Source organism: Sander vitreus, chromosome 7, assembly GCF_031162955.1.
Source record: "Sander vitreus isolate 19-12246 chromosome 7, sanVit1, whole genome shotgun sequence".
In the NCBI taxonomy this organism is placed as follows: Eukaryota; Metazoa; Chordata; class Actinopteri; order Perciformes; family Percidae; genus Sander; species Sander vitreus.
This window is the reverse complement of record NC_135861.1, coordinates 11744541-11770843: the sequence shown is the minus strand read 5'-3', so window position 1 is coordinate 11770843 and position 26303 is coordinate 11744541. Positions and strand designations below refer to the sequence as shown.

The 26303-nt window shown below is 38.5% G+C and overlaps 2 protein-coding genes across 7 annotated transcripts; both read left to right on the top strand.

Annotated features, from left to right (window-relative positions):
• The first annotated feature begins 153 nt into the window (after window positions 1-153).
• Window positions 154-12239, top strand: sgk2a (serum/glucocorticoid regulated kinase 2a). Of its 2 annotated transcripts, XM_078254602.1 has the most exons (13): window positions 154-260; window positions 2213-2277; window positions 3320-3381; window positions 3790-3847; window positions 4476-4559; window positions 5441-5572; window positions 6503-6615; window positions 6780-6816; window positions 6953-7039; window positions 7234-7329; window positions 8282-8437; window positions 10483-10572; window positions 11413-12239. In XM_078254602.1, exons 2-13 carry the CDS (start codon window positions 2257-2259, stop codon window positions 11566-11568), a joined length of 1092 nt encoding a protein of 363 aa, XP_078110728.1. In that variant the 5' UTR covers window positions 154-260; window positions 2213-2256; the 3' UTR covers window positions 11569-12239. The 2 variants fall into 2 exon arrangements, with proteins under 2 accessions (XP_078110728.1, XP_078110727.1); XM_078254601.1 differs by lacking the exons at window positions 154-260; window positions 2213-2277 and adding an exon at window positions 3095-3205.
• A 4224-nt stretch (window positions 12240-16463) lies between these two features.
• On the top strand, window positions 16464-25991 carry mybl2a (v-myb avian myeloblastosis viral oncogene homolog-like 2a). Of its 5 annotated transcripts, XM_078254596.1 has the most exons (13): window positions 16950-17212; window positions 17507-17566; window positions 18528-18630; window positions 18965-19036; window positions 19180-19272; window positions 19387-19607; window positions 19757-19877; window positions 20628-20681; window positions 21005-21216; window positions 21853-22555; window positions 22787-23029; window positions 23619-23819; window positions 24157-25991. In XM_078254596.1, exons 1-13 carry the CDS (start codon window positions 17202-17204, stop codon window positions 24751-24753), a joined length of 2691 nt encoding a protein of 896 aa, XP_078110722.1. In that variant the 5' UTR covers window positions 16950-17201; the 3' UTR covers window positions 24754-25991. The 5 variants fall into 5 exon arrangements, with proteins under 5 accessions (XP_078110725.1, XP_078110722.1, XP_078110726.1 ...); XM_078254599.1 differs by lacking the exons at window positions 16950-17212; window positions 17507-17566 and adding an exon at window positions 16464-16729; XM_078254600.1 differs by lacking the exon at window positions 17507-17566 and having other exon boundaries at window positions 16950-17089.
• The last annotated feature ends 312 nt before the right edge of the window (window positions 25992-26303 follow it).

Genomic DNA, 26303 nt, shown 5'->3' with positions numbered 1-26303 from the left:
TGAAGTCTGGACAGCCAACTTTTTCCTTACACACACACACACACACACACACACACACACACACACACACACACACACACACTCACTCCTTGCTCCGCCTCATTTTAAGGATGTGTAACTTTTCACCAATGATTCACTCTCTTGAAGTCGACCTTCCTTCGTGACCATAAACAAAAAAAACTGACCTCAGATCAGCTTCAGCTTGAGTCTCTTCAGTGTCCTGAACACAGCACACTGATCAACTCATCGCCTGCACGCAGGTGAGCAAACTGTACCGATTTCAAACTGATAACCTGGATTATCTGTAGAGTGCCTGTTTATTCCCAAATTAGATTAGACTATTTTCTATTTTGGCGAATAAAATGCGCCAGTATATTTGTAGATTATTAGATCTACTGTAGCCTATCTCTTAATTGTAGCTATTGTTCTTGTTTAGCTAATCAACTTGCTAGTAATCTTATTGCGCTGCTAATATTAGTGTAGTAATGCTAATATTTGGTATATTCTAAAACAGTCATGATATCTGAGATACTTATTGAGAATAATGATGGCTCAGGTGATCCCTAATCTTATAGTCTATGCAATATATGCCTAATCACATTTTGCTTGTCTTTGAATCTGTGCTTATTCAGATCAAGAATTTATTTAATAAGTCATTGAAAAACTTGTGCTTTTTCAATGAAAAGTCATATTTCTAAAGAGGACCAGTAGTAAACTCAATAGTGAGAATTGTGGGATAGGCCAATAGAATATTCCTGGATAAGGCAAAATTATTATTGCTCTTTTCTGTCAGGGTTTTTAATCTCCTGCCCGCTCTGAGGAATAAACCTCAGAAGGTTTTCCTTGAGTGTTGTGGCAAAAATGAATTTAGAAGATTAAACAACGTTATCAAAAATATAGAATTGTGCATGGTCATTATAACCTGCAGATATGTTCTCTTTGTATGTCTCTGTGTCCATATTTATACGAATACAAATAGCTGTATTGTCATTGTACATGCTCAACAAGATTCAGTGTGCCAAACTATAGGAGGAATAAAATGTAAGTATACGATTATTAAATAAATATCAGTAACAATTATAAATAGGGATGGAAAGGAAATATAAATAGGCCTAAATAATAAAAATTGAGATCATAGATTATTTAATCTTGACTTCAATCTCTTCAGGAGTTGGTCACTTATCCAAACAACAACAACAAAACAACAACTGAGAAGTTGGCTCTGTATTGCATTTTCTTTTCACATTGTTGATTGAAATAATGTAAGTCGAGCCTGTCTTTGCCCTGTTCTCTATACAATATGTAAATCACATGTTTTCGTCTTGTATACATTATTGTGGGGAAACTGCCATAAACATGGGTAAACCTTGGTTAAAATGAACAATTTCAAATAATATAAATCTTGCACTGCAGACTGTGATGCCTTAATTAATGGGGTATTTTTTTAGTGAACAGACAGAAGTTGGCGATAACATGTATTTTGGATAACAACGGGGAAAGTACATTGTTGAAGCTCAGCTTATGACTTGAGTAACAAAGTGTGGGTCTAAAATGGGTCTAAGTCTGTTTTAGATCATACTTTTGTCCCCAGGGGTTAAGATGCTTATATTTGTTTTTAATCTGCTACTTGGACATTAACTTCTCCAGATAGTTATGAACCTCCTAATGTTACTAGTATGAGTGATCTTTTCTTGCTTTGTGTGATTTTCAGTAGATGCACAGCAAATGTGGGTATTACATCTTAAATTACTGGGCATCATGCAATTTGATAGAGACATTATTGGCTTGAATGCTACATTTGGCTCCTCCATTGTCTTTATGCCTATATAAACAGTCTTTCCTGATGGAACTGGAATAATTCAGAGTTTTGTTTGTGTGCATGTGTGTGTGAGACCTTTGTCATCCCCTATTTTTTGGACAGATATGAGAATGACACAACAATATTTACCATGTAAACGTGTTACCTGATGCAGTCTACGCACGCACGCACACACACACACACACACACACACACACACACACACACACACACACACACACACACACACACACACACACACACACACACACACACACACACACACAGAGAGTCCGGGCTCACGAGAAGATCGTATCTGTGAAATGAGAAAAGGTTAAAGTAATAAAGGTTCATCACCACAGTTGCATTCTGCACAGCTGCTGACTCTCAACATCTCAACATCTCATCTCACAGGTCTGTCAAACATTGATGCTGAATCAGCGGGAGTGGAATGGATAATGGCCATGGCACACTGTAATGTGAGTGCATTTCAGTGTTATGCTTTTGGTTTTCTATTTAGGCCATGTGACAGGGGATCCTCCTGCAGCCCAGTTTAAACTCAATTTTCAAGAAAAGGATGTTTGTTTAACAAATGTCTGTGAGCAAATTAGTGATACATCCAGGAGGTCTGGGGTGAATTTGGTTGTTTTCCCAACATGATTTCACAGATATCTCCACAGCCAAAACAAATTCTTTCATGCATTAAATATATCAAACGGATGATCTCAAACAGTGGAATCTTTACAAAATGATTGTAATTACTCAGTGATCATGCAATATGAGGCAAAGTGACTCAGATCCTCGTGTTTTTATCTTCAGACTGAATATTCTTCCCTTTTGGTGCCACTGTTCGTGTGTTACCAGTTTATGGAGACCGTTTTTTCTCAAAATGACTGCTACTTTTAATGGAGTGCATTTGATTTTTCTTACAGCATGTCAGACTAGTTCAATCAAGTTGAAACTAAGCCCGCTATATCTGAAATCACATCTTTTCGTCTAAGTTTTGGTTTTCAATCCACAGGAGGTAAAGAGATTCCCGCATTGTGCTTTTCACAAAGATAAAAATCTGAAAACACCAGACTAGTGTAAGGGTAGACTCTCCTCTCGAAGTTGATTTCTGCTCGCACGAATGAAACTGACTTTTGACATTTTGGGGGCGGAAACCAAGGAGTCACTGGCCCTCCTATGATTGGTCACTTTCAAGGCGATTCCACCCACAGACCTACTCAGTTTGTGCGCCCTCGCGTGTATGCCCTCCAGCGCTCGCAAAGCAGACACTTGTGGGCACGTGGTGGCTGCTCTCTGCACGTGATGCTTAGTTTAATACACGCAGGTGCCATTCTTTCCCTCTCCCTATGTTTTGTTTCACGCTTGCAGCTGCTTGTACAACTCTCGATTGTTGAATCGGTACGCGAAGAGTAATATCTGCGCATGTGAAATGATATAATTTGCTCGTGAGCATGTTTTATCGCACTCTCAAGGTATGACATAAACCTGACGCCATATTTATTTGTCCTCCAGCTGCGGTCCCCATCCTCCTCTCCTCGTGATGATGTCAACCTGGGACCTTCAGCAAACCCAAAGTCAGTAATCTCTGCTCTCAATGACCAGCATGTAGCTCTCTTTATATTCATCAATACAGCTATATATAATTATGTATCATAATATATAATATATAGAGCAAAATTACTATAGTACTGTATTTGTTAAAAGTGTATATTCAGTGGTCTGGATCAGGTATTTTCACAAAATATTGAAAATCTCAAAAACTATTTTAACAATATATATATTGTATTCTGTATTTTATGTATGAAAACACAGATTCCAGAAGAGAAAGGCAACTTTTGAGCAAAGGGTCAATTTGAACAAAGCATTGATTTTTTTTGCCGGTTGCTTTTGCTACATTTGTAAGCTATTACAAATAAAGTGCTTTAGGGGTTATTATGTAATTTTGTCCACCATTTAATAGATAACTCTCGGTCTTGTTTCAGTGCCAGGCCAACTGACTTTGACTTCTTGGCTGTCATTGGCAAGGGGACTTTTGGAAAGGTAACACTGAAACAAATACCTATTTATCTATCTCTTTATTATTGAATATATCAGCAGTTTCCTTATTGCAACTCATTCAGGTCACATACTCACCAGCAGTGAAAGTGGTTGAAACTAGTCTCTGTGAGACCAGGTGATGACATCAAATGATAGACCTGGATTAGAGAGAGAGAGAGAGAGAGCGCTGTCTGACATTGCTGACAGGGTCACTAGGGAGTCTACCTGCTGACTACTATCCGATCAAAATGTGCTGCCAATTTCATGAATCATTAACTTTACAGTCTACTTAGGCTTGTTAAAGTTACCTGAACATTATCAATGGAACAGCAAAACACTAAGAAATAAGACAGCACCAGAGATGTGTTTTATATAAAGAATACAATAAACTTTGAATGCAACTTTGTCGGCAGGTTTGTATTTCTCCATAAAAATCAAGTTAATAATGTTTTTATTGGCCGCAGGTCGATCAACACCCTACTCAGATTTCTCAGTGTCATCTGTTTCCACAGTTCACATATCTGTGTTGTGTTCTCAGAAGGGTTTGATGTAATGTCGTGACAGCGCAGTGTCGAGATGGTGGCGCAGTCTGTTTACCAAACAAACCACTGACAATCAAACCTTCACGCAGGTCCTGCTTGCCAAGCTCAAAGCCGACAACAAATTCTACGCCGTCAAAGTGCTGCAGAAGAAAGTCATCCTGAAGAAGAAAGAGGTGGGTTCTGCTATCTCAGTATTAAAGTAGCTTGTCCAGCTGATCCTTTCTGGCTTCATCATTTCTTTCTACAAAGTCCATTATGAACCCAGCCTCCACACACTAATACAAACCAAACCTCTCAAGCTCTAACGCTTGAAACCTCCATCTAAAAAATGGAGGAGGAGGTTTCATTTTCAGAGGCACTTTGTTTTTCATTTAAATTCCCTCAGAGCAAATTATTTTGAAAAATTATGACCAGGAAATCAAAATAGATAAATGTATATTGAATTACACAGTACTCTGATGTGCCAGGCTAGAGTAAATACGGGTGGAAAATAGCTCAATGAGCCAAGAAGAAAATCTGTGACTGTTATTAGTAAACAGTGTTTTCACCCAGCAACATGATCTGAATCTTATCTAATCTACAGCTTGTTCTGTACAAAGGGCAGATTTGACCAACTGCCAGAAAACAACCTGAGAAACTGTGTGTTTGTCTGCTCAAACTCTAAAATTTGTTTGCTACTACTGAAGTGAAGTTTTAAGATATTAAACGTCAATATTCTTTTGAAACAAATTAAAGTGTGCTCATTTACACTGAAAGTGATATTAAATAATAATGAATTAACATATCATTAATTAACATAACATTAAAAAAAAAACATTTTGAAAAAGCAAGAAATAAAGATAGAAATAAAATATTTAAACAGCAGATGCTAAAAAACACAGAGAATGCAAAGAGTTCTTAACTGGCAGTATCTACAGTACTGCATACTAACAGCTAAACACTGCAAGTTGAACAGTGCCCAACAAACATTAACAAAATGTGTTTTCTGTATAATTTGTGGGATTTTGATTTATTGTTGTCATCACCGTCTCACTCTGATGTCTTCTCTCTTCAGCAAAAGAACATTATGGCAGAAAGAAATGTGCTGCTGAAGAGTCTCAAACATCCCTTTCTGGTTCGGCTCCACTACTCCTTCCAGACCCCGGAGAAGCTCTACTTCGTCCTCGACTATGTGAATGGCGGAGAGGTATGTGTCTTAAACTAAATAAGTACATACATGAACATGGAATACTTTATTTTCATTGGACATGGTCAGAAATGGACTGTGGTGTGGAGTAAATATTGTTTCCAAAATAAAACACACAAACAAAATGTGATGTAGTGTTTTAGCACTAGTCACCAATTTACATTTTCAGATTATAGATGTTTCCTATAATGAAGGTCAACACCTCGTAGACTTTTATAATGTGTGTATGTGTGTGTATGTGTGTGTCATATGTGATGTTCTGGTTTATGACACAAACTGTTTTGACTGTGCATAGATCAATTAGTCTTTATGCTGACTTAGGCTAACCATCTGTTAGCTGCAGCTTAATATTTAGCATACATACATGGGAGTGGTATCAATCTTCTCATCTAGCTCTAGACCAGTGCATTTGCAACTATTGCTTTGATATGTTAAAATACTACACTTAACATCTTCAGTCTTCTAAAATAAATTTCCGTGCAAACAGTTTTAAAACTATGAATAGTATTTGATTTTATTTATCCTGCCAGGATTGTATACATTTTAAGGCTATTATAAAAACAATCCACACTTTGAATTAAACTGGTGTAAGACCTGGTTTTACATATAATCATCTAATGCCTGTACATTTTGTTTACTTGTTGTTCAACTGGGACACGGCAGGCTGCACTGTAATAATGTCCTAATAAGTAATCCTTTATTTACACATATCTAATCAAATCAGACACAACTCGTTGGCGTGCAGTCAGCAGACTTGTTTTCAAACACACAAACTTTGCTGTGCTTCTGTGCGGAGGGCCAAGCGTGTTACCCCAGAGCCTGGTTGAAAGTATTTTATTTAAATTTTTTTTATGTAATTTGAATTTCTCCCACCATCCTCTCCATGCTCTGTCTATCTATCCTCCCATTATTCTCTCTCTCTTTCTGTAGCTGTTCTTCCACCTGCAAAGAGAGAGGTGTTTCTCCGAGCCCAGAGCGAGGTTCTACTCAGCCGAGGTAGCGAGCGCCATCGGCTATCTTCACTCTCTCAACATCGTTTACAGGTCAGAACCGACAGACATTTATTAAAATACTCTAATGGGTTGGCCTAATTCATTATATATTACACCCAAACCGTAGTAACTTTAAGGTTATACTGTAAAACACAAAACAGTAAAAATCTGTTTTTACTTTCTATCATGATAATCTGCGTTCTTGAATGTTGCAGAGATCTGAAGCCAGAGAATATTCTCTTAGACTCTCAGGTGAGTCCAATTTGACACATTTGTTTCTGTAAAATTCAACTCCTCCATATTTTTTTACTTTATTGCAGTCATTGTAAATATATTTATTTTACTGAAATGTAAATATAAGTTCCTGCTTGTGGTTTGTTGTGTGCAGGGCCATGTGGTGCTGACAGATTTTGGGCTGTGCAAAGAAGGTGTAGAGCCGGAGGGAACCACCTCGACTTTCTGTGGGACTCCAGAAGTGAGTAAAAAATGTACATAAAAACGGGAAAAGGACGTTAGATGAATTATCTATCCTACTGTGTCATACGTGGTTACGTTTTAGAGGTGTAGAGGGCTGACAATTACATCAATATATATAATATATAACATATAATATAAAAGCCACTTGACTAAGAGAATTAGCCCATACCCTCTTTTTCTATCTGTCTGCAGTACTTGGCTCCAGAGGTTCTTCGTAAAGAAGCCTATGACAGGACAGTGGACTGGTGGTGTCTGGGAGCAGTGACCTATGAGATGATCTACAGCCTGGTATGTGTGTTTGTGTGAGGCTGATTTTGTACATTATTCCTTTTGGAAGCATCTTTGTGTTGACTACAATACAGTATATATTGTGAGCAAGGAGGGTGGTGTTAAAGGAAACCTCATGGAGTGTCCAAAATAGAACAGGTTCAGCCTCTGGGGAACACGAACGTGCTCAGTACATTTCGTGGCAATGTGCGCGTCAGATTTTGATATTTTTCATGTACAAGTAGGCCTGGCTGTGCTAGAGAAAAGGCTGAGCATCTCTAAAATATTAGGATTTATCCTCTTGGGACCTCAAATATCTACGGAAACTTTTCATAGAAAATTGGCCCCGTTGTAGCCATGCAAGCAGGTCAGTCGGGCCACCACCTTTGCCAAGACTGAACTATTGAATGGCTTGCCATGAAATTGGGTTCACACATTCATGTTCCCCTCAGAATGAATTGTAATCACTTGGTGATCCTTAAACATTTCCTCTAACGCCACCATCAAGTCAAAATTGTATCAGATTCCCATCAGCTGTACTTGAGTACAATGAGCAAATGTTATCATGCTAACACTAAATTAGGATGGCGAACATGGTAAATATGACTATCTGCTTAATATCAACATGTTAGCATACTGATATTGACATTTAGCTCAAAGTACTACAGCCATACTGTAGTTACAGTATGGCTACAGTACAGTACGTACAGTCTTACAGAGCCGCTAGCTTGTCTGAAGACTCTTGATTACACACATAGAATATATCTAGTTTACATGTATGTATTTGTATAGGCATTTGTAAAACAACTTCCCTTCTTCATCTGCCTTACACTCAGGTCGTAAAGACACACACATCTAAAATGCAACCTGTTAGAGTTCTAAGTTGTAGTTAACACTAGGGAGTCATGGTCTTAAGGAATACAAATGGTTTCGTTTTATACTTATGATGTTTTTACCCATCCCTCCGCTTCAGCCTCCTTTCTACAGCCGTGACGTTGCTGAAATGTATGATGGGATCCTCCACAAGCCCCTGCCTCTGCCCCCAGGAAAGTCTGATGCCGTCTGCTCTCTGCTGGTGGGTCTTCTGCAGAAGGACCAGCATAGACGCCTCGGGGCCATCGCCGACTTTGTGAGTGTGTCTTTCAACCGTTGCTACACGTTAAAACAGATGGTTTGCCAGACAAGAAATAAGCCTAGTCTTAGACAAAGGACTACTGCATTAAATGTTGCTTTAGTCAAGGACTAGGCCCATTCCATGTTTAAGAAACTAGCCTGGAACATTATAAGGCATCTTTAAAGGGGTTTGGACCTTTTCTGAGAACAGATCTGCACCCACGCTGAGAAGATTTACCAAGATGACATCACCTCCATAATTTCTCTCCCATAGTTTAAAATAATTGTACAAATCTCCATTGGAGTACCTGTTTGTTCTTATAAATGAGTCTGAATTTTAAATAGGAGGAATGGAAAAATGCCAGTTTTACTACAGTCAGGTCCATAAATATTGGGACATCGACACAATTCTAATCTTTTTGGCTCTATACACCACCACAATGGAGTTGAAATGAAACGAACAAGATGTGCTTTAACTGCAGACTTTCAGCTTTAATTTGAGGGTATTTACATCCAAATCAGGTGAACGGTGTAGGAATTACAACAGTTTGTATATGTACCTCCCACTTTCTAAGGGACCAAAAGTAATGGGACAATTGGCTGCTCAGCTGTTCCATGGCCAGGTGTGTGTTATTCCCTCATTATCCCATTTACAAGGAGCAGATAAAAGGTCCAGAGTTCATTTCAAGTGTGCTATTTGCATTTGGAATCTGTTGCTGTCAACTCTCAATATGAGATCCAAAGAGCTGTCACTATCAGTGAAGCAAGCCATCATTAGGCTGAAAAATCTAAACAAACCCATCAGAGAGATAGCAAAAACATTAGGTGTTGCCAAATCAACTGTTTGGAACATTCTTAAAAAGAAAGAACGCACCGGTGAGCTCAGCAACACCAAAAGACCCGGAAGACCACGGAAAACAACTGTGGTGGATGACCGAAGAATACTTTCCCTGGTGAAGAAAACACCCTTCACAACAGTTGGCCGGATCAAGAACACTCTTCAGGAGGTAGGTGTATGTGTGTCAAAGTCAAAAATCAAGAGAAGACTTCACCAGAGTGAATACAGAGGGTTCACTACAAGATGTAAACCATTGGTGAGCCTCAAAAACAGGAAGGCCAGATTAGAGTTTGCCAAACATCTAAAAAAGCCTTCACATTTCTGGAACAACATCCTATGGACAGATGAGACAAAGATCAACTTGTACCAGAGTGATGGGAAGAGAAGAGTATGGAGAAGGAAAGGAACTGCTCATGATCCAAAGCATACCACCTCATCAGTGAAGTATGGTGGTGGTAGTGTCATGGCGTGGGCATGTATGGCTGCCAATGGAACTGGTTCTCTTGTATTTATTGATGATGTGACTGCTGACAAAAGCAGCAGGATGAATTCTGAAGTGTTTCGGGCAATATTATCTGCTCATATTCAGCCAAATGCTTCAGAACTCATTGGACGGCGCTTCACAGTGCAGATGGACAATGAACCGAAGCATACTGCGAAAGCAACCAAAGAGTTTTTTAAGGGAAAGAAGTGGAATGTTATGCAATGGCCAAGTCAATCACCTGACCTGAATCCGATTGAGCATGCATTTCACTTGCTGAAGACAAAACTGAAGGGAAAATGCCCCAAGAACAAGCAGGAACTGAAGACAGTTGCAGTAGAGGCCTGGCAGAGCATCACCAGGGATGAAACCCAGCGTCTGGTGATGTCTATGCGTTCCAGACTTCAGGCTGTAATTGAATGCAAAGGATTTGCAACCAAGTATTAAAAAGTGAAAGTTTGATTTATGATTGTTAATCTGTCCCATTACTTTTGGTCCCTTAAAAAGTGGGAGGCACATATACAAACTGTTGTAATTCCTACACCGTTCACCTGATTTGGATGTAAATACCCTCAAATTAAAGCTGAAAGTCTGCAGTTAAAGCACATCTTGTTCGTTTCATTTCAACTCCATTGTGGTGGTGTATAGAGCCAAAAAGATTAGAATTGTGTTGATGTCCCAATATTTATGGACCTGACTGTATATACAGTACATGTATAACTTTTCTTTCTTTAATTCATAGTTAGAAATAAAGAACCACATCTTTTTCTCTCCAATCAACTGGGACGACCTTGACCACAAGAGAATCACTCCTCCCTACAACCCGAATGTGGTGAGTTGTTTCTGGCTGTGAACTGTGACTGCTCATGTCTTTACATATTAAGTCTGTTTTGTCCGCTGGGTGTGCCTGTCTAGAAAAAGAATCATTTACCTACCCTTGAGGTTTTTTCACCTTCAACACAACCAGTGACATCAGCCAACAAAACCCCCTCAACGTATCATTTTCTAAATCTCAGTCCCTTTACATATGTTCTTATTTTTATCCTCTCTTTCAGATAAACAGGTGACAAAGGTTCACCAGTTCAACCTCTTTGTAAGGCTTTATGTTATTCACTCACATTTTAATCCAAGCTAATTTCTTTGACTTTTGGACTCTCGTTAGTTTTTTTTTAAATCATCTCATATCGTCCCTCACCTCGTTTGTCATACAGGCCCAATAGAGGCATGGTTACGGTTTGAACATCCTCTGCAGTGCTTTGCCTTCAATTGTCTGTCAATAGCATTGTTTGATATTTTGTAGCTGGAAATCTTTTCTTTGTCGTTCAGCCATAGTGGTTGCTAATCATCACTGCATATGTAAACTAGAAAATGTATTTTCTTTGTTATTTCTATTAGAAAACATAAACATCACTTATATGAGAATTCTTCTTGGAGGCGACCATTATGCTTTGTGTTTGTAGAGCAACTGGCTCTAGGTTTACAGTAGTCACTGTTATTCATAGTACCATGGCAACAGAAAAGATTTGCTCCTGATTGGCTGACAAGTTTCTATTAATAGAAAATAAAATACCTGCCAGCGGAAACTTTACCTCCACCTCATCCATTATTTCATATATAAGGACACCTTGTCGCACATTATCACTTAACCTACATAGATTGTTTCATCTTTCAGAGAGGCCCAGCTGACACTCAGCATATTGATCCAGAGTTCACCAGAGAAATGGTTCCTAACTCGGTGAGTCGGACCCCGGAGCTGAACACCAGCAGCAGCTCCAACAACGCCTTTAATGGGTTCTCCTTCGTCGCCACCGAGGACAGCTTTCTGTGAGGCAGGAGTTAACTGTTCAAATGTTTAAACAGGGTGATTGATTTTATGGCGTGATGACACCTTTTCCAATCTCATGAAAATAACTGCTCCTCATGTAACATTGCAGAAATTCCATGTGGTAGGCTAACTATCCTGTTAGACTATTGCAGGGATTCCCTCTTGAGGGTGTAGCAGAGAAGGAGCCCACCTGCAATGGAGACATTCAATGTTCAAATATAAAACTTTTTTTGCCTGGAAGTCCCAGGTCTGTTCTTAGAGAGATTGCGAAGTTCGACATGAACGTGTTACCAAATATACAGGACTCGCAAGAAGTAGAAGCATCTTTAAGATGCAGTGCAAATTATTTTTATTTCATTCATTTGCAATGGAATGAATAGTATGTTTAACAATTCTTTTATACACAGACATTATTATATTGTGATGGTACAGCCAGACTTAGGGCTCTATTTTCCTAAAATAGGGTGCAGATGCAAACGCAAGCAAAATCTCCAGGCGCAAAAAAACGGGCTTGACCAGAAAATCTTTTGCAATTTTGGTGACCACAGGCATTGGTGCAAACCAGGTGTAACCAGACAGCCGATGTGCAGCTGCTGGAATATCAATGCAGGTGGTTCAAGTTGTGCAAACAATTAATACAGGCTTATAAATAAAATATTTACACGTTGCTCCTCTGCATGTCTCAACGTCTCATTTATGTATTTTCAGTCCAATAAACGCTTTAATCAGGAAAATAACATAATAAAAAGGAAAATATGAATAATGAATGAAGTCATCCCTGTGTAAACACACAGCCCATGAGATGAAACACACGTATCATTCCTGTTGCTGTGTGCTGATTACATGTGTTTAATCAACTACACGGCTCCCATTCTATTTTAGGAGACTCTGGGAACCACAAGTAACTCTGCATTCTGGGAGCGCAGTGCAGAGGGGCGATAGGGTAATATGAGCTCTTTGGGCTATAACAGTGCCTGACTATTAAGAGCTTTGTAGGTCAGGTGAAGGATTTTATATTCAATTCTGGATTTTACCGGGAGCCAGTGCAGAGAAGCTCATATGGAAGAAATATGATCTCTTTTTCTAGTTCTTTTCAGTACACGCACTGCAGCATTCTGGATCAGCTTGAGAGTCTTAAGGCACTTGTTTAAGCAACCTGAGAATAAGGAATTACAACAGTCCAAGCTAGTTTTTTGCAATATTAAGCAGGTGAAAAAGGCACTCCTTGAAGTTTGTTTTATGTGGACATTAAAGAATATATCCTCCAAGCAAGAGAGAGCAGAAGAGGGAGAGAGAGAAGCCATCACTAAATACTAAGCTAAATTAGCTAACAGAGCAATTAGTCAATAATTACACCTGGTGTGAAACAGAATCTCTCAGTCCACATAGTGGTCTTGTTTGTTTATGGCAACTATGTCAACATGGCAAAATGTATTTGCAGATGATGCACCGACAATAGAAAATGCTTCATGTAGCACCTTTTTAAAATGTCAGTCAACTACACTGCAGTGTGCACAGTATGGCTGTTTATTCTGTGGACTGTGGTTTTCTGTTTTGTAACTGGGAAAATATTATTTTAGCCTGTAGATAGCAGATAGTGATATAAGTTGTATTTTGTTTCATAATACATGTCAATGTTATATTGAAAATACTGTATGTAACATCTGTAAATATACAGTAGCAGCTTTGCAATATGTACTGTAGTAATGTGATTATATCAATGTAATGTGATTGACGGTGCTTGGCGTTTGCAGTAAGGAGTGATACACTTGTACATCTGATATCCTTGCATTTTATTTTTATTATCTCATTTATATGTATACTTAAAGTCGTTTGTAAATCTGATATTAAAGAAGCTCTTCTCTTCCAATTTCTGAGAATAGTATGCTCCTATTGATCTTCTTAAAAAAAACTAAATATGCCAACCAGGAAATACAACTTTAATATTTTCTTCTACAAGGTAGAGTCACTCAGTCTAATGCTGCTCTGGTACTCCTTGTTCCTCATTTGTAACCCTGGATGCCGAGCTGTTGGTCCCTGACTGATTCTATAAACAGAGGCTGATGGGTCACGTGTGTGTGTGTGTGTGTGTGTGTGTGTGTGTGTGTGTGTGTGTGTATACATAGAAATAGTGTAAATAATTCAAAACATCCGTCAAAACATTTACATGTTCTTTTGGATGAGCCATTAAACATGTTTGCATAACAGAAACAATGTTTTTGGTTATTAACTAATCAGTGCAGTTTAGTAAATTTACATGTTATCAAAAATCCCTTCACCTTAGTGATGACCTGAGTGAACATTGCTGAAATTACTGTCCATCCTTCCTTCCTTGTGTTGTATGTTTAAGTGAGTCCTTAATGTTTTATTTTCTTATAAAAAGTGAAAAAACTGCCCATGCAGTAGAAACATTTCAACCTGAAAATCAACTTGTTTTAAGAATTTTCTAAAAATCTACTTTTCTTTAGTGCCTCTCACCAATCTCTTTCATTATTGTTTCCAGATACAGACATCATTTCTTTTTCATATTAAATAAAGGACTGAATATTCTTAACGCACTACAAAATCAGGTTATACGACTTAATTACAGACAGAAATGTTTTTTATAAGATTGAAGTCTTTGCTGATCAAAAAGCCCAGCAGTATAACATTCAACCAACTCCAATAATGCTGCTCACACATTACTGTAATGCATCAGTGATAATAATGATTAGTAAGCAAAATGAGCACTTCAACTTGTCTTTAACTTGAACTTATGTAAGATTTTGAATACAGGATTTTTCCTTGAAATGGAGTATCTTTACCATGTTACATAAAAGATCTGAGTACTTCTTCCACCCCTTATTGAAAGCACTTCCACCTTTTTCACTTCTCTTACCGCCCTTAAAGCTGTGGTCTTCAAACCATGACATACTCATAGTTCAGTATACAGTGTGTGTTTGTGTTATTGTGTAAAAAGCACACACACCTCTCATTTCTGGTAAACTGTATAACCATCACTAATAAATGGTAAATTATATTTACTTACTTTACATACTTACTTTAAGTATTATTTAATGCTATAATTGATGTTGTTAGTTTATTGATGCACACATCATGAGACATTTTTGCATTATATTAAGTATCAGAATCAGAATACTTTATTGATCCCCTCAGGGAAATTACTTAAGTATGATAACCAAATTATTTGTAAACCTTTAAGAAGTTGTTTGTAAACCATCAATAAACTTTATTTGGATGGCTATTATCTGTGCACAAATAGTTAAATCTCTTTTATAAATCACCAAAAAAATGTAATGGGGCCAAATTAATGTAACTTGATGCTTTACAAACCACTTATTAATCAATAACTAATTATTCTATCATGCATCAGTTGCAACTTTATAATAGCCATGAAAATAATGTTTATAGATGGTTTACAAAACAATTATTAACCACAGACAAAGTATTATCTATTATCTAAATCTATAAACAAATTATTATATATTACACTAAACTAATGATAAAATACAACATAAATTATAACATTACTAATAATAAGAAAACAAAAATCATGATTTCATAGTTTATTAACAGTAAAATAACTAACTAAAGTTGAATTAACTATCAATTTACCACTTACTGATGATGGTTATTATAAAGTGTTACCGCTCAAAGTCCTTTTAGCTTCAACTGTTTCATTATACAAACACACTGACTTTTTTACACTTCAGCTCTGCAAATCATACTATTAATGCCGTCATCTGATTAATGTTTTCCCAATCTGATTAATCAGATTGGGAAATTCAGAAAAGAACACATTTATGACAGCGACAACACTTCAAAGTCACATTTAAACAAACTATCACATATTTTATGACATAACATAGCTGAATGCTTCTGTGTAAAAAAAAAAAGTGATCAAAAGTTAACAATATGTTATCCATAACAACACCACAACTAAAGCCCTCAAACATGATTGATGTGAACCAACAATGTTTTTGTATATGGTAGTAGAAGGTAAGAAAAAAGACAAATTGTGATAAAGAAGATATCCTGTATGCTATGTTGTAATATATACAGGGTTATGTTATTGTTTCCTGTAGTTATTTTCCACTATGTTGTATGTGTGATAAAATCCAGATAATAATGGTAATTTTATACAGCAACACAAAAAAGTGGTTTCCAAGAAGAAATAAACAAAAGTTTTGAAAATATATCATAAACCAATGACATCAACAAAGAAGGTAATGATTGGAGAAGAGGCAATTAAAAGTAAAATAAAAAAAATAAAGCCAAACAGAGATAACAGTGAATAGTTTAAAGAGCACATTTTATAATTTTTAGAAGATATTTAATATAACTTCTTTTATTATGGCTGTTATGTCTCTTTTTCGTCGTTGTATTGTATCTTGTAACGTGTTTTATCTCTGCACAAGATAGAGACTCCTTCATTTCAATTTTACAGAATGAACAACAGGTCAATTATTAATCATAACAGAAAAACTGGTTCAACAGTAGGAAGAAAATAGACAGGTGAAGAGTTGTATTACTGTACAACTGCCCCACTTAGTGGTCAAAATGAGAAACACAACACATCACGTGATTGATTCATTGACGGAATCGAATGCATAAAAATATAAACAGAAGTCAAGACTGCGTAACACATATACACTAGTGTGTGTAACAGATGTAGTTTCCCACAAAATTTCATTACCATTAGCTACGTGGGCAACATAATTTTACTAGATTTGGATAAAGAAAACCTTTAATGTGATAAGGTGCACATTACCTTATGTCAGAAACAAAACCCATTTTAAAAATGTTATTTCCACGCACATGGAATGGCCAGTGTATTGGAAACACTGTTAACTGTGATGAACCAACAGTTGCTTAGAAACAAACACTGTTGGCTGCAGGGATGCAGGCAAAGTAGCTAGCTAGGTTGTAGAAGCTTGTAATGTTCCAACTTAGCTGGCTAGGTTGCCTCTTTGACCTCATAAATTATAATACAAATAACAGTGCCCTTTGGCAGAATATTTGGGAAGACAAATCAGAAATGAAGCTGAAGTAAATAAAATGATGCTGGATTAGATGAAAACTTTTGTGATTCGTAGCCTAACGTTAGCAGAATAGGCTAACTTAGCTAGCTAGCTAAGTGACCCACCAGTAATTTAGTAAAAAGGTAAGTGTAACATGTTAACATGTTTTTAATGCTAAACTAGTGTTGTCCTTACACAAGAGTCAATACAACGTTTACGATAACTAGCTAGTTATTTGTTAAAATTGATTTGTTTTGTTAACGTTAAGACAATCCCTGAACGTAGAAGCTAACGTCTACACAACATCAGACGTTAGCCGTTAGCGTCGGTTGAAACCGTCGCTCACATGGAGTGTTTCCGGGGAGTGTGTGTCTAGCCGTGTAGCCATGTTGTTCTTGAACACATCCCCTAGTTTTCATTCCCGGGTAATTTTCTACCGATAGGCTACAACGTCATGAGTACTCTTTCTGTTTTTTTAATAATTACAATACATTTCATTCAGGGTAAGCTATTCGAGCTTTCATTCATTGTCATAAGACGGTTTGGTTTAGTTGCTGTTAGGCAAACTATTCAAGCAGCAGTTGAGCTCCAGTTTGCATCACAAGCAGAGGAGGGATGTCGCGCGGGTAAGTGGGAGACAGGAACGTTTCTGGTTGTTAACGTTGCCTATAAAATAAAGTGTGTGTGTGTGTGTGTGTGTGTGTGTGTGTGTGTGTGTGTGTGTGTGTGTGTGTGTGTGTGTGTGTGTGCGTGCGTGCGTGCGTGCGTGTGCGTGCGTGTGCTATGCGCAGGGTGAAAATGTCTCACAGCTGTAATAATACATGTAACCATCGTGACAGCTGTTACTATATCAAGTGGTTGCACTGCTTTATTGTGTCAACGAGAGGGTGAGACGAACGTGTTCTGTTGTATCATGGTAGTGAACTGGGGAAGCTGGACCCGGCTGTATTCCAGAAGCAGTTGCACAATCTGAAATTTAGGTAGGCATTTCTGTGTTTTCCCCACGTTCATGTCAGCTAGGTTAACTTTCTCCCTCCATCACAGTCACTGATTATCACAAACGCCTCATTTTCACTGATAAAAATGTTGCATTTTTGCCTACATACGCAGCTAGAGGCGCTCTACTTTCTGAACTAACAGTCAACGCTCAGTCAACGTTTCCTCAAGCGTGCTCATGGGACCCCCGTTAGCTAACTTAGCCTGAAGTTACAGCCACTTTGCAACGTAAGTTAATTAGTTTAACACTATTTTTTTTGACTAATTAATCGGTTGCCCAGTGCACTGTTTAGATATAGGTATAGCTGATCGATTTATATGTATGTCGAAGTAACTGGTTTGGTTTGAAGCAGCTAGCTAATGTTAGCCACTAACCTGAAGCTATGTCAACTTTTCTGCTGACAGTTAGCTCGCTGTGGTGCACAACATTCAGGACGGGAAAGTGAAATACACATGTTCTGTATACAAGGAAATAGCTAGATCTTTAATGTCCACCAGGATTTGTTTTCGGTTCACCTAACACAAGAAACAACAACATAAACCGTTACAAAGTAGCTAGTTATTTGTAACTTTTTATGTTAACAATGCAATTTTGCATGTCTGTTTTCAAAACAGTTGTGGCAACTCTGTTTCCCTTGGCTTCAATTTGTATGGATAGCTAAACATTAGGTTCAGACATGTTTTTACATCTGCAGCTGAAACGTGTGAAGCTTCACCAAAGCAAAGTGAAACAAATTTAGGTTGCAAGTGTTTTAATGATTAAAAATGACATTCAAACTCAACTGCACCATTATAAAGCCCATATCAACCATGTCATATGTTCATATCAATGTCCACATTGTATGCTGAGGTGTCACTATCTAGTGTTTCTTTTCACTCTTAATATCTTTATGTTGACATCCAGTAATACATGTTTGAATTATTGGTCAATCTGTGTGGTTGCAGCATGGAGGAAGATGGGGATAGTAATATGTGCATTGACACTGACTCGGACGCAGCAGAGAAGAAGGATGGTTCCAAGTGTAAAGTCAAATGGACTCAGGAAGAGGTGAGTGAAAAGAAGACTCTGACCCTGATGTGTATATTTCAGACATTCATGTGAATATATTATCTGTAACTACACACTGTAATTTCAAGTAGTTTATTACATTAGTGTCAGTTACCAAAATGTAATGCTGCATGCTAGCAGGAAGAGCCAACTGGGGCAGATGTGCAATCTGACGCTTAACATTTTTTTGTCACATAGGTTTCTGTTAATTGGTCTGTTTGTTAGCTCATGTTAAAAGTAACAAACTGTTCAAGATTACCTGTACTTGAAAGTTGACCTTAAAGCACACATTAAATTATACTGTATCTCAACTGTTTTTTTTTCTTGTGTACAGGATGAAAATCTCAAAATCCTGATCAGCAACTTTGGGAAAAAAGATTGGAAAACCATTGCCAGTTTTTTACCGGTAAGTACTCAGCAGAGGCTAAATCTATCGAGTGAGAGAGAATGAATGGATCAGCAGTGTAATATTTTAAAGTTGAGTAAAATATAGGAAGGCCAAGTATCCAACTCTTCCACTTCAAAACAACCCGTCTGTTGCTTTGACAGGGGCGGAACGAATTTCACTGTATGCATCGCTGGAAAAAGCACCTGGATCCTGATTTAGTCAAGGGCTTCTGGTCCAGAGAGGAAGATGAAAAGGTGGGAAATTACACAGAACATCTGATACATACTTGGCTTAAACACAGTTTGTAGTTAACATTGTCCCGTTTCACTTTGTACTCCCGTGTTAACATATGTATTTGCTCCGGACAGATAGTGGAGCTGGTGGGCAAGTACGGCACCAGACACTGGTCTTTGATTGCCAGGCATCTGAAGGGACGGTTGGGGAAACAGTGTCGTGAGCGCTGGCACAACCACCTCGACCCAGTGGTCAGAAAGAGCTCCTGGACCAATGAAGAAGACCTCATCATCTACAAAGCCCACACTGTTCTGGGAAACCGGTGGGCTGAGATTGCCAAGCTGCTCCCTGGAAGGTGGGTTGGTTAGCTGTGATTGAGTTGCTGAAATTTAGTAATATCGATGAAGGGCAGTCATGTGCATTATTTGGTTGTTATTCTTAAAATAAGGGTGTGAACATAAAAAGGTATCAGCCTTTAATGTACATTTTCGATTCCTCTTGCAGAACAGACAATTCTGTGAAAAATCACTGGAACTCCTCCATCAAACGTAAAGCAGAGTTGGGCTTGTACAAAGACGATGCTGACAGCATTTCCCTTGATATTCAACAGTTTGTGGAAGGAGAGGTACATTACTTATTTAGTTTAGCACATATACTGTATACAGCGTATCATTTTCAGCTTCAACAAATTTTCAACTTTTTTTTAACAAATGTTTATTTCTCAATGATTTCTCAGTAAGCAAATTTGAAGACAATAAAAATGGTTAATAGATTAGATTATGCTAGTTGATTAATCATTGTAGGGATATACAGTAGCAGGTAAAATGTTTGTTAGTTACAATTAAAAAAATGCAAAGATATTGCTACTTGCTACATATGAAATCAATACTAATATACTATCTGATTATTATGTGCCATTAACATGAAAGGAAAAAAAATAAAAAAAAAGCTCTGGTGTAATTTATAATATATTGCAGCAAAGACACCGCTCCACTGAAGTCTTTCTCCTCACTTTGAGGACGAGCAACTGTAACGGTGACAGGACGTCAATCACTTGCCAAGTCATGACAGCCGAATAAATAACAGCGTAGCATTTTCTCCTGAGGCAGTGTGACAAACAGGGATGAAAGCCTCGACGGCTGCCTTCCCATGGAAACGTCCCACAAAATATGACAGCTACAGTACCTTGGAAAACAGCAATATGGGGCACTGAATTTGAAGTCACCGTTTATTAGACCACAAATAAAACAAGAATTAGCTAGCTATCACACCCCGAGGTCCCTCTGCCTCACTCCCCGCCACTAGGAGACTACTTATGAAAAAAATCCTAGAGGAAACACTGTACTGTGCATTCACATTATGTATTGTGTTACAGGTGGACTTCAAGTGTGATGTTGTGTTAGACACTGAACCAGTAACTCCTAAAGTGGTAAGCATGCTATGATGATTTTCTTTTATGACTCACCTGTGTTTGCTTATAAACTTTTACCTAAGGAGACACACTTAACCCTTGTGTAGTCCTCCCGTCAACCTTGGAAAAAAAAAACCCCGACGTTTTTGATGCCATTTTTTTTTTTTTTACCTCCCAAACAAAGTCAATCCAATAATCACCGGAGTTAACTGTCAATGTTTAGAGGTGGTAATGGATGCATTACTGTCATAGAATAATTCCTTCATGTTTATGTATTTTCTTCAGTGATATTCCCACCTGGCAAGCTTGGTTTAACTCTGCTACTCTTTGCTTTGCTGCAGGTCAGGCTAGAGAAAGAAAAGAAGCAGGAGTGTCAGAAAATCAAGCAGAAGACAGCTGTTCTGCTTCCACAGACTTTAGCATCCATGAGTCCCTCCTTTCCCCCCAGTCCCAGCTCTAGCTCAGGCGCTGCACTAGCAGCCGCGCCGATGGACCAGAAAAAGTTTGCCAATGCAGCACTGCGGATGATCGCTGAAGACATGCTGCCACTCAGGTGACTTGTAGCGCTAGTAGCTGTTACAGTGTCCTTGTGTTGTTGTCCAAAGTTGTTGTCAAAATCCCCAGGTTTGCTAATCCCCAAGTAAAATAAATACTCTCATGAGTCTACCTTCCCTGGATGGTATCCATATGTGTCACCAGACTTTGAATTACCTGCAGCAGAAGGCCACTTGTCTATTCTATATGTATACAGGGTTCATACGTTTTGAAAAAACCTGGGAAAGTTATGGAATTAAAAAAATGCAAATTCGAGGCCTGGAAAGGTTTTGGAAACATAAAAAGACCCAGAAAGTTTTTGGAAAAGTCATGAATTTTTTATTTTTTTTAACACAGCATAATAATATGTGATTAATAAATGTATTTCACGTCGTCCTAACCTCAACGTTCTATTCGGGGCGCGATATTACAAATTCATTTTATTGTTAAACACCTCAGGGTGAACTTTAACACAGATTTTTATTCTTATTGTATAATGTCGACTGACATTTTCAGGAATACATAGTCATGGAAATTTGCCAAAAAGTCATGGAAAAGTATTGGTTAAAATGCGTATGAACCCTGGTATACCAATTGGACATCCAACCACTAGTCTAGGTCCCACACTAATTTACCTTCACTTTGTTCCCAACAGTTTTGTTGAAGGTGCAGGCTTCAGGTCATTCATGAGTACCATCAGCCCTGAAAGCCACAAACTATCCCAGCGTGTCATGGGCCTACAGCTCTACGATGAAGTGGAGAGAACCATCAAGCCTCAGCTCATCCGGGACCTTAAAGCCTGCCTTGCCAAAACCAAAGAGGGTGAGAACGCCATTCATGTCACCTTTGACCTCTGGGCAGGGGATCAATCCCATCCAGTGGAGGAACCCATTGTCATCGTGCAGCTTCACTTTGTCAGTGATTCCTGGCAGATCCGCCGTCCAATTGTGGCCTTCCGCCACCTCAGCCACAAAAACCTCAGCACCGCTGTTGCCAGGGAGCTTGAAGGTGTGCTGCTAAGCTATGGCATCTTTCCTCGCAGCATCGGCTACGTCCTCACCAACCAGGCCAAAGAAGCCCTGGCTGGGAACAGTTTGTTCTGCGACTACAAGATCATGTGCTCATCCAACAGGGGAGAACCAGATGGAGATGAGATGGTGGCATTTCTGTCAGACCAGATGTCGGAAATAGAGTCCCCCTTTTCAGAGCTACAGATTGGGACCAGGACTACCTGTGTGGCCCACACATTGCAACTTGTGATTAAGGAGGCACTGAAGAACTCAAGGGTTGTGGAAAACCTGCTCCTGCAGGTCCACAACGTGGTGGCTTTTTTTAGGAGCAGTGCCTACTGGAGCGAGGTAGGAGAAATTACAACTGATTTGGAAGTTTATTTTACTTTGTATTATATTCTTTTTGCAAAGGTATATAATTCAAATAAGCAGTTTTTTTTTTTTTTAGATTTTATAGATTTTACGCCCAAAGATGAGGCACAGCTGAGGTACAGCTAATTAACATCATAGTTATACATTTATTAATTGTTCAATTGAGGTCTGATAATACAATTTTTGTTCATATCGTTTCACGTTTAGGTCTTGTTGAAGGAGTGCAACGTGTCTCTGTGCCCGTCCTCCAGTAACTGTCGCTGGAACTCCATGATGCTATCTTTACGGCGTATGGTGCAGGAGTCCGCCTGGAGCGCCATCATGGCTCTCCTAGCCCAGGCACGCATCGAGGCTAACAACACAGCCAGCGCCCCGCCTCTGGTCATGGCCAAGAGGGAGCAAGTGATTGACATCCTGGGTCTCCTTGAGCCCTTTGAGGAGGCATTGCAGGTAAAAATAGATAGTTCATTAAATGGATGTAGTGGATTATAATGTTTTTCAAAGATCACATATAAGAGATGAGTTTCTTTTAAACCTGAATATGTTCTGAGCCTTTTGGACACCAACCACTTCTATTTATACTTTCCAAATTGTCTTGATTTTTGATTTTTTTTTTAGTGTGGCAAATAATGAACTAATCAAGAAGAAATATAAACAGGATTGTCATCACTTCAAGTAATAGACATTGAAACTACCATTAATATTTATGCACTTTAGCTGACGCCAGTTACATGTTCTTGAACAAAACTTATTATTGGCTTATGTGGTAATAAATACAGTACTGGCTGTTGGCAGACATTTGTTCTGAGTGGGCACTTTGAATTACTGAAACAAAGCAAACAAAAACATTAAACCATTAATGTTGCAGCACTGTTAATTTGTCAGTTGTACATTGAGCCTGGATGAGAGGATTAGAGACTTATTTTTTTGTTAACCCCTTAAATATTTCATACATTTATGGAGATATAGTATTGTTAGAAGAGATGGTATTGTTAGAAGATTATGTGAGAACATTTCCTTTTTGACTCTTCTAACCTAGGTCCTGCAAGGAAATGGAGTGACCATCTCTTTCATCGCACCTTCCCTCATTGGCCTTGATAAGACCTTGGAGAGCCTTGTCACCAACTACACCCACTTTAACAAGGCTCTGCGCACAGGCCTCCACACACATTTCCAGTCCCTGATTCACCAGAAGGACATGATACTAGCTGCCGTGCTGGATCCCAGGATCAAACTGCAGGTATTAAATTAGGACCGACACATTTCTGTTATTTTATTACATTTTGCAACCACAGAGCAGGTCAGTCCTACTTTAAGGCAACTACAATTTTCAGTTTTCAAACTAGATTTTAAATTCCTGTTAAACACCGTAACAGAGCTGAAAATGTAAAAGGTACGCTGTAAAATTGCATCAAATGGCATCTTATACCCATTTTATATACATTTTTGTAGAGCTGTTTATATTGAGTTCTGTGTTGCATCTCTGAGTACATAAAAGACAAAAATATGCATCATACCTATCTAAACTCAGAATCAGAACTCTCATCCTTGCTTGAATGTTGTTTTTTTCCCCCCAGCCATTTCCTGATGCCAAACTGGAGGACCAGACAGGTTTCCTAACACCCCCGTCAAAGTATCAGGCTCGCACCATCGTTGAATCCATATTAGAAAGCATGAAGCCCTCAACATCTCCCTCTGTAGAGGGAGATAAAGACCAGACAAGCAATGAGTTGAAGGAGCAGGATGGCGAAGAGGAGAGCCAAGACAACACCCTGATGGAGACATCAGGTGGCAGCTCAGATGACAACTGCGACGGAGTCAGCGGAAACGACCTCAAGCGCAAGTCCATCTTTAATTTCCTCCAGCCGCCTGCAAAGACCATGAAGACAGCAGAGCTTGATGTGTATCTATCAGAACCACTGTGGGAAAGCAACTCCAGTGTGTTGTATTGGAAGTCTGCAAATCGGTTCCCCCTGCTGCAGGGCATCGCCAAGAAGCTGCTGGCAGTACCGGCCACCTCAGGGGGCTTCGACCGGCTGTGTCCGATGGCAGTTTGTATTGTAAGAGCCAAGAGGAACCGCCTGCCACCCCACACTACAGAGAGACTGCTTCTATACAAAAACTCTTTAAAGACAAAGAGTGTAAAAAAGTCCAGTGGGGTCGCTAAACACTGATGGGTTAAGTGACAATTGGGTCTGATTATTCTGTCCACCACCCAAAGAACCTCCACACTTGCTTCGCCATACACCCTATTATGCTTCCACAACCAATTGACACCATCCCTTTCAATTACATTTCTTCAAACATTGGATCAAACTAACTGCATTTAGCATCATTTCAACCTTGCAGTGGTAGTCAAAAGTAGCAAAATATATTAAAAGTATATGGAAAATGAGAGCAATCTACTTTAGAATATCTCTTTTGTTGAAATAAGATACAGCACAATGGCTACCATCATAGTGCACAAACTGTCATTTCCCTGTGGATAGTGGATTGAAAGTGAAAGGCATGTTATCTTTGCCTGTCACACAAAGCTGCTGAACAGCATTCCAAAAACAATATAAAATAAGGACTTGTTATATTTGAGCATAATTCAACATTGTAAAAATGCAGTCCGAATTTTAATTTAAGCTGCCATTAGAACATGCATTCTCTGAAGACCTTGGGCTGCTGATAACTTCTCACAAAGGAGAAAATGAAGTATCTGTGATCAAATTCCTAATGTGTAAGATTAGTAATTTTTGGACTTTCTGACTCTTACTGGTAGTCTTAATAAAGACACTGTGGCACACCTATACTTTTATGTCATTGAAACGGTTTAAAAGATGTTACAATCAAAACAATAATACAAGTGCTACCAATCACAGCTTTAACATCAGCCTGTGATATTTTTAGCTGTAAATCACAGCGTGGGTGCATGGCTATTCAGTACCTAAAGCAAAACGTTTACGTGGCGAATATTTTCTAGCAAAGATTTTGTGCCAGAAAATGCACTGTGCATTTTGTAATACATTTTTTCCCCTTGTAATTTATTTGTTTTGTATGCTGTACAGCAAGTGCAGATTAACTGTTTTGGGTCTCTTGGCAGCAAATTAAATAAATAAGAGTATGCACCTTTATTTTCTTAGTTTTCTTTCTTTTCTGTTTTTACAATTTTATATTTTTCATTTGTTTTTGTTCAGTGATACTTTACAATGCTACTGCTACAATTAATTGTTTTCTCTTTGATGATCAAATGTTTTTGCTCTTAACTGAATTGTAATGTCTGATTCGGGGTTGATGGGACAGGCCATTCTGCATCTTACATTCTGGTAGACTTTTAAACAAAGTAAAGTTCACACTCAATGACAGCTGACAACTGATTTTCTTGCAGTGATTGTTCATATTGTAATAAACACCAGTGTGGACTTGAGTCCTTTGACCTCGTATGTCTCTTTATGAAAATATCCAGACAATGAACTTGTATTAAAGAATAAAGCTACTTTCTCAACAATTTCTTGTTCCTGTGGCCCACAGTTTTTACATCCATTTGTGTTTTCTTAGAGTACTATCTGGGTTGGAATATGACTAATACCATAATCAGCTGGGAACAGTCACTCTAGGGAGGAAGGATGGCTAGCATTTAAGGTAATTTATCCCGAGCACCCCAGACTGAAAGGATTAGGAAAATGGATAAATGTACCAATAAAAACCGATCTATTTTAAAACCAAGATTGCTTTTGGA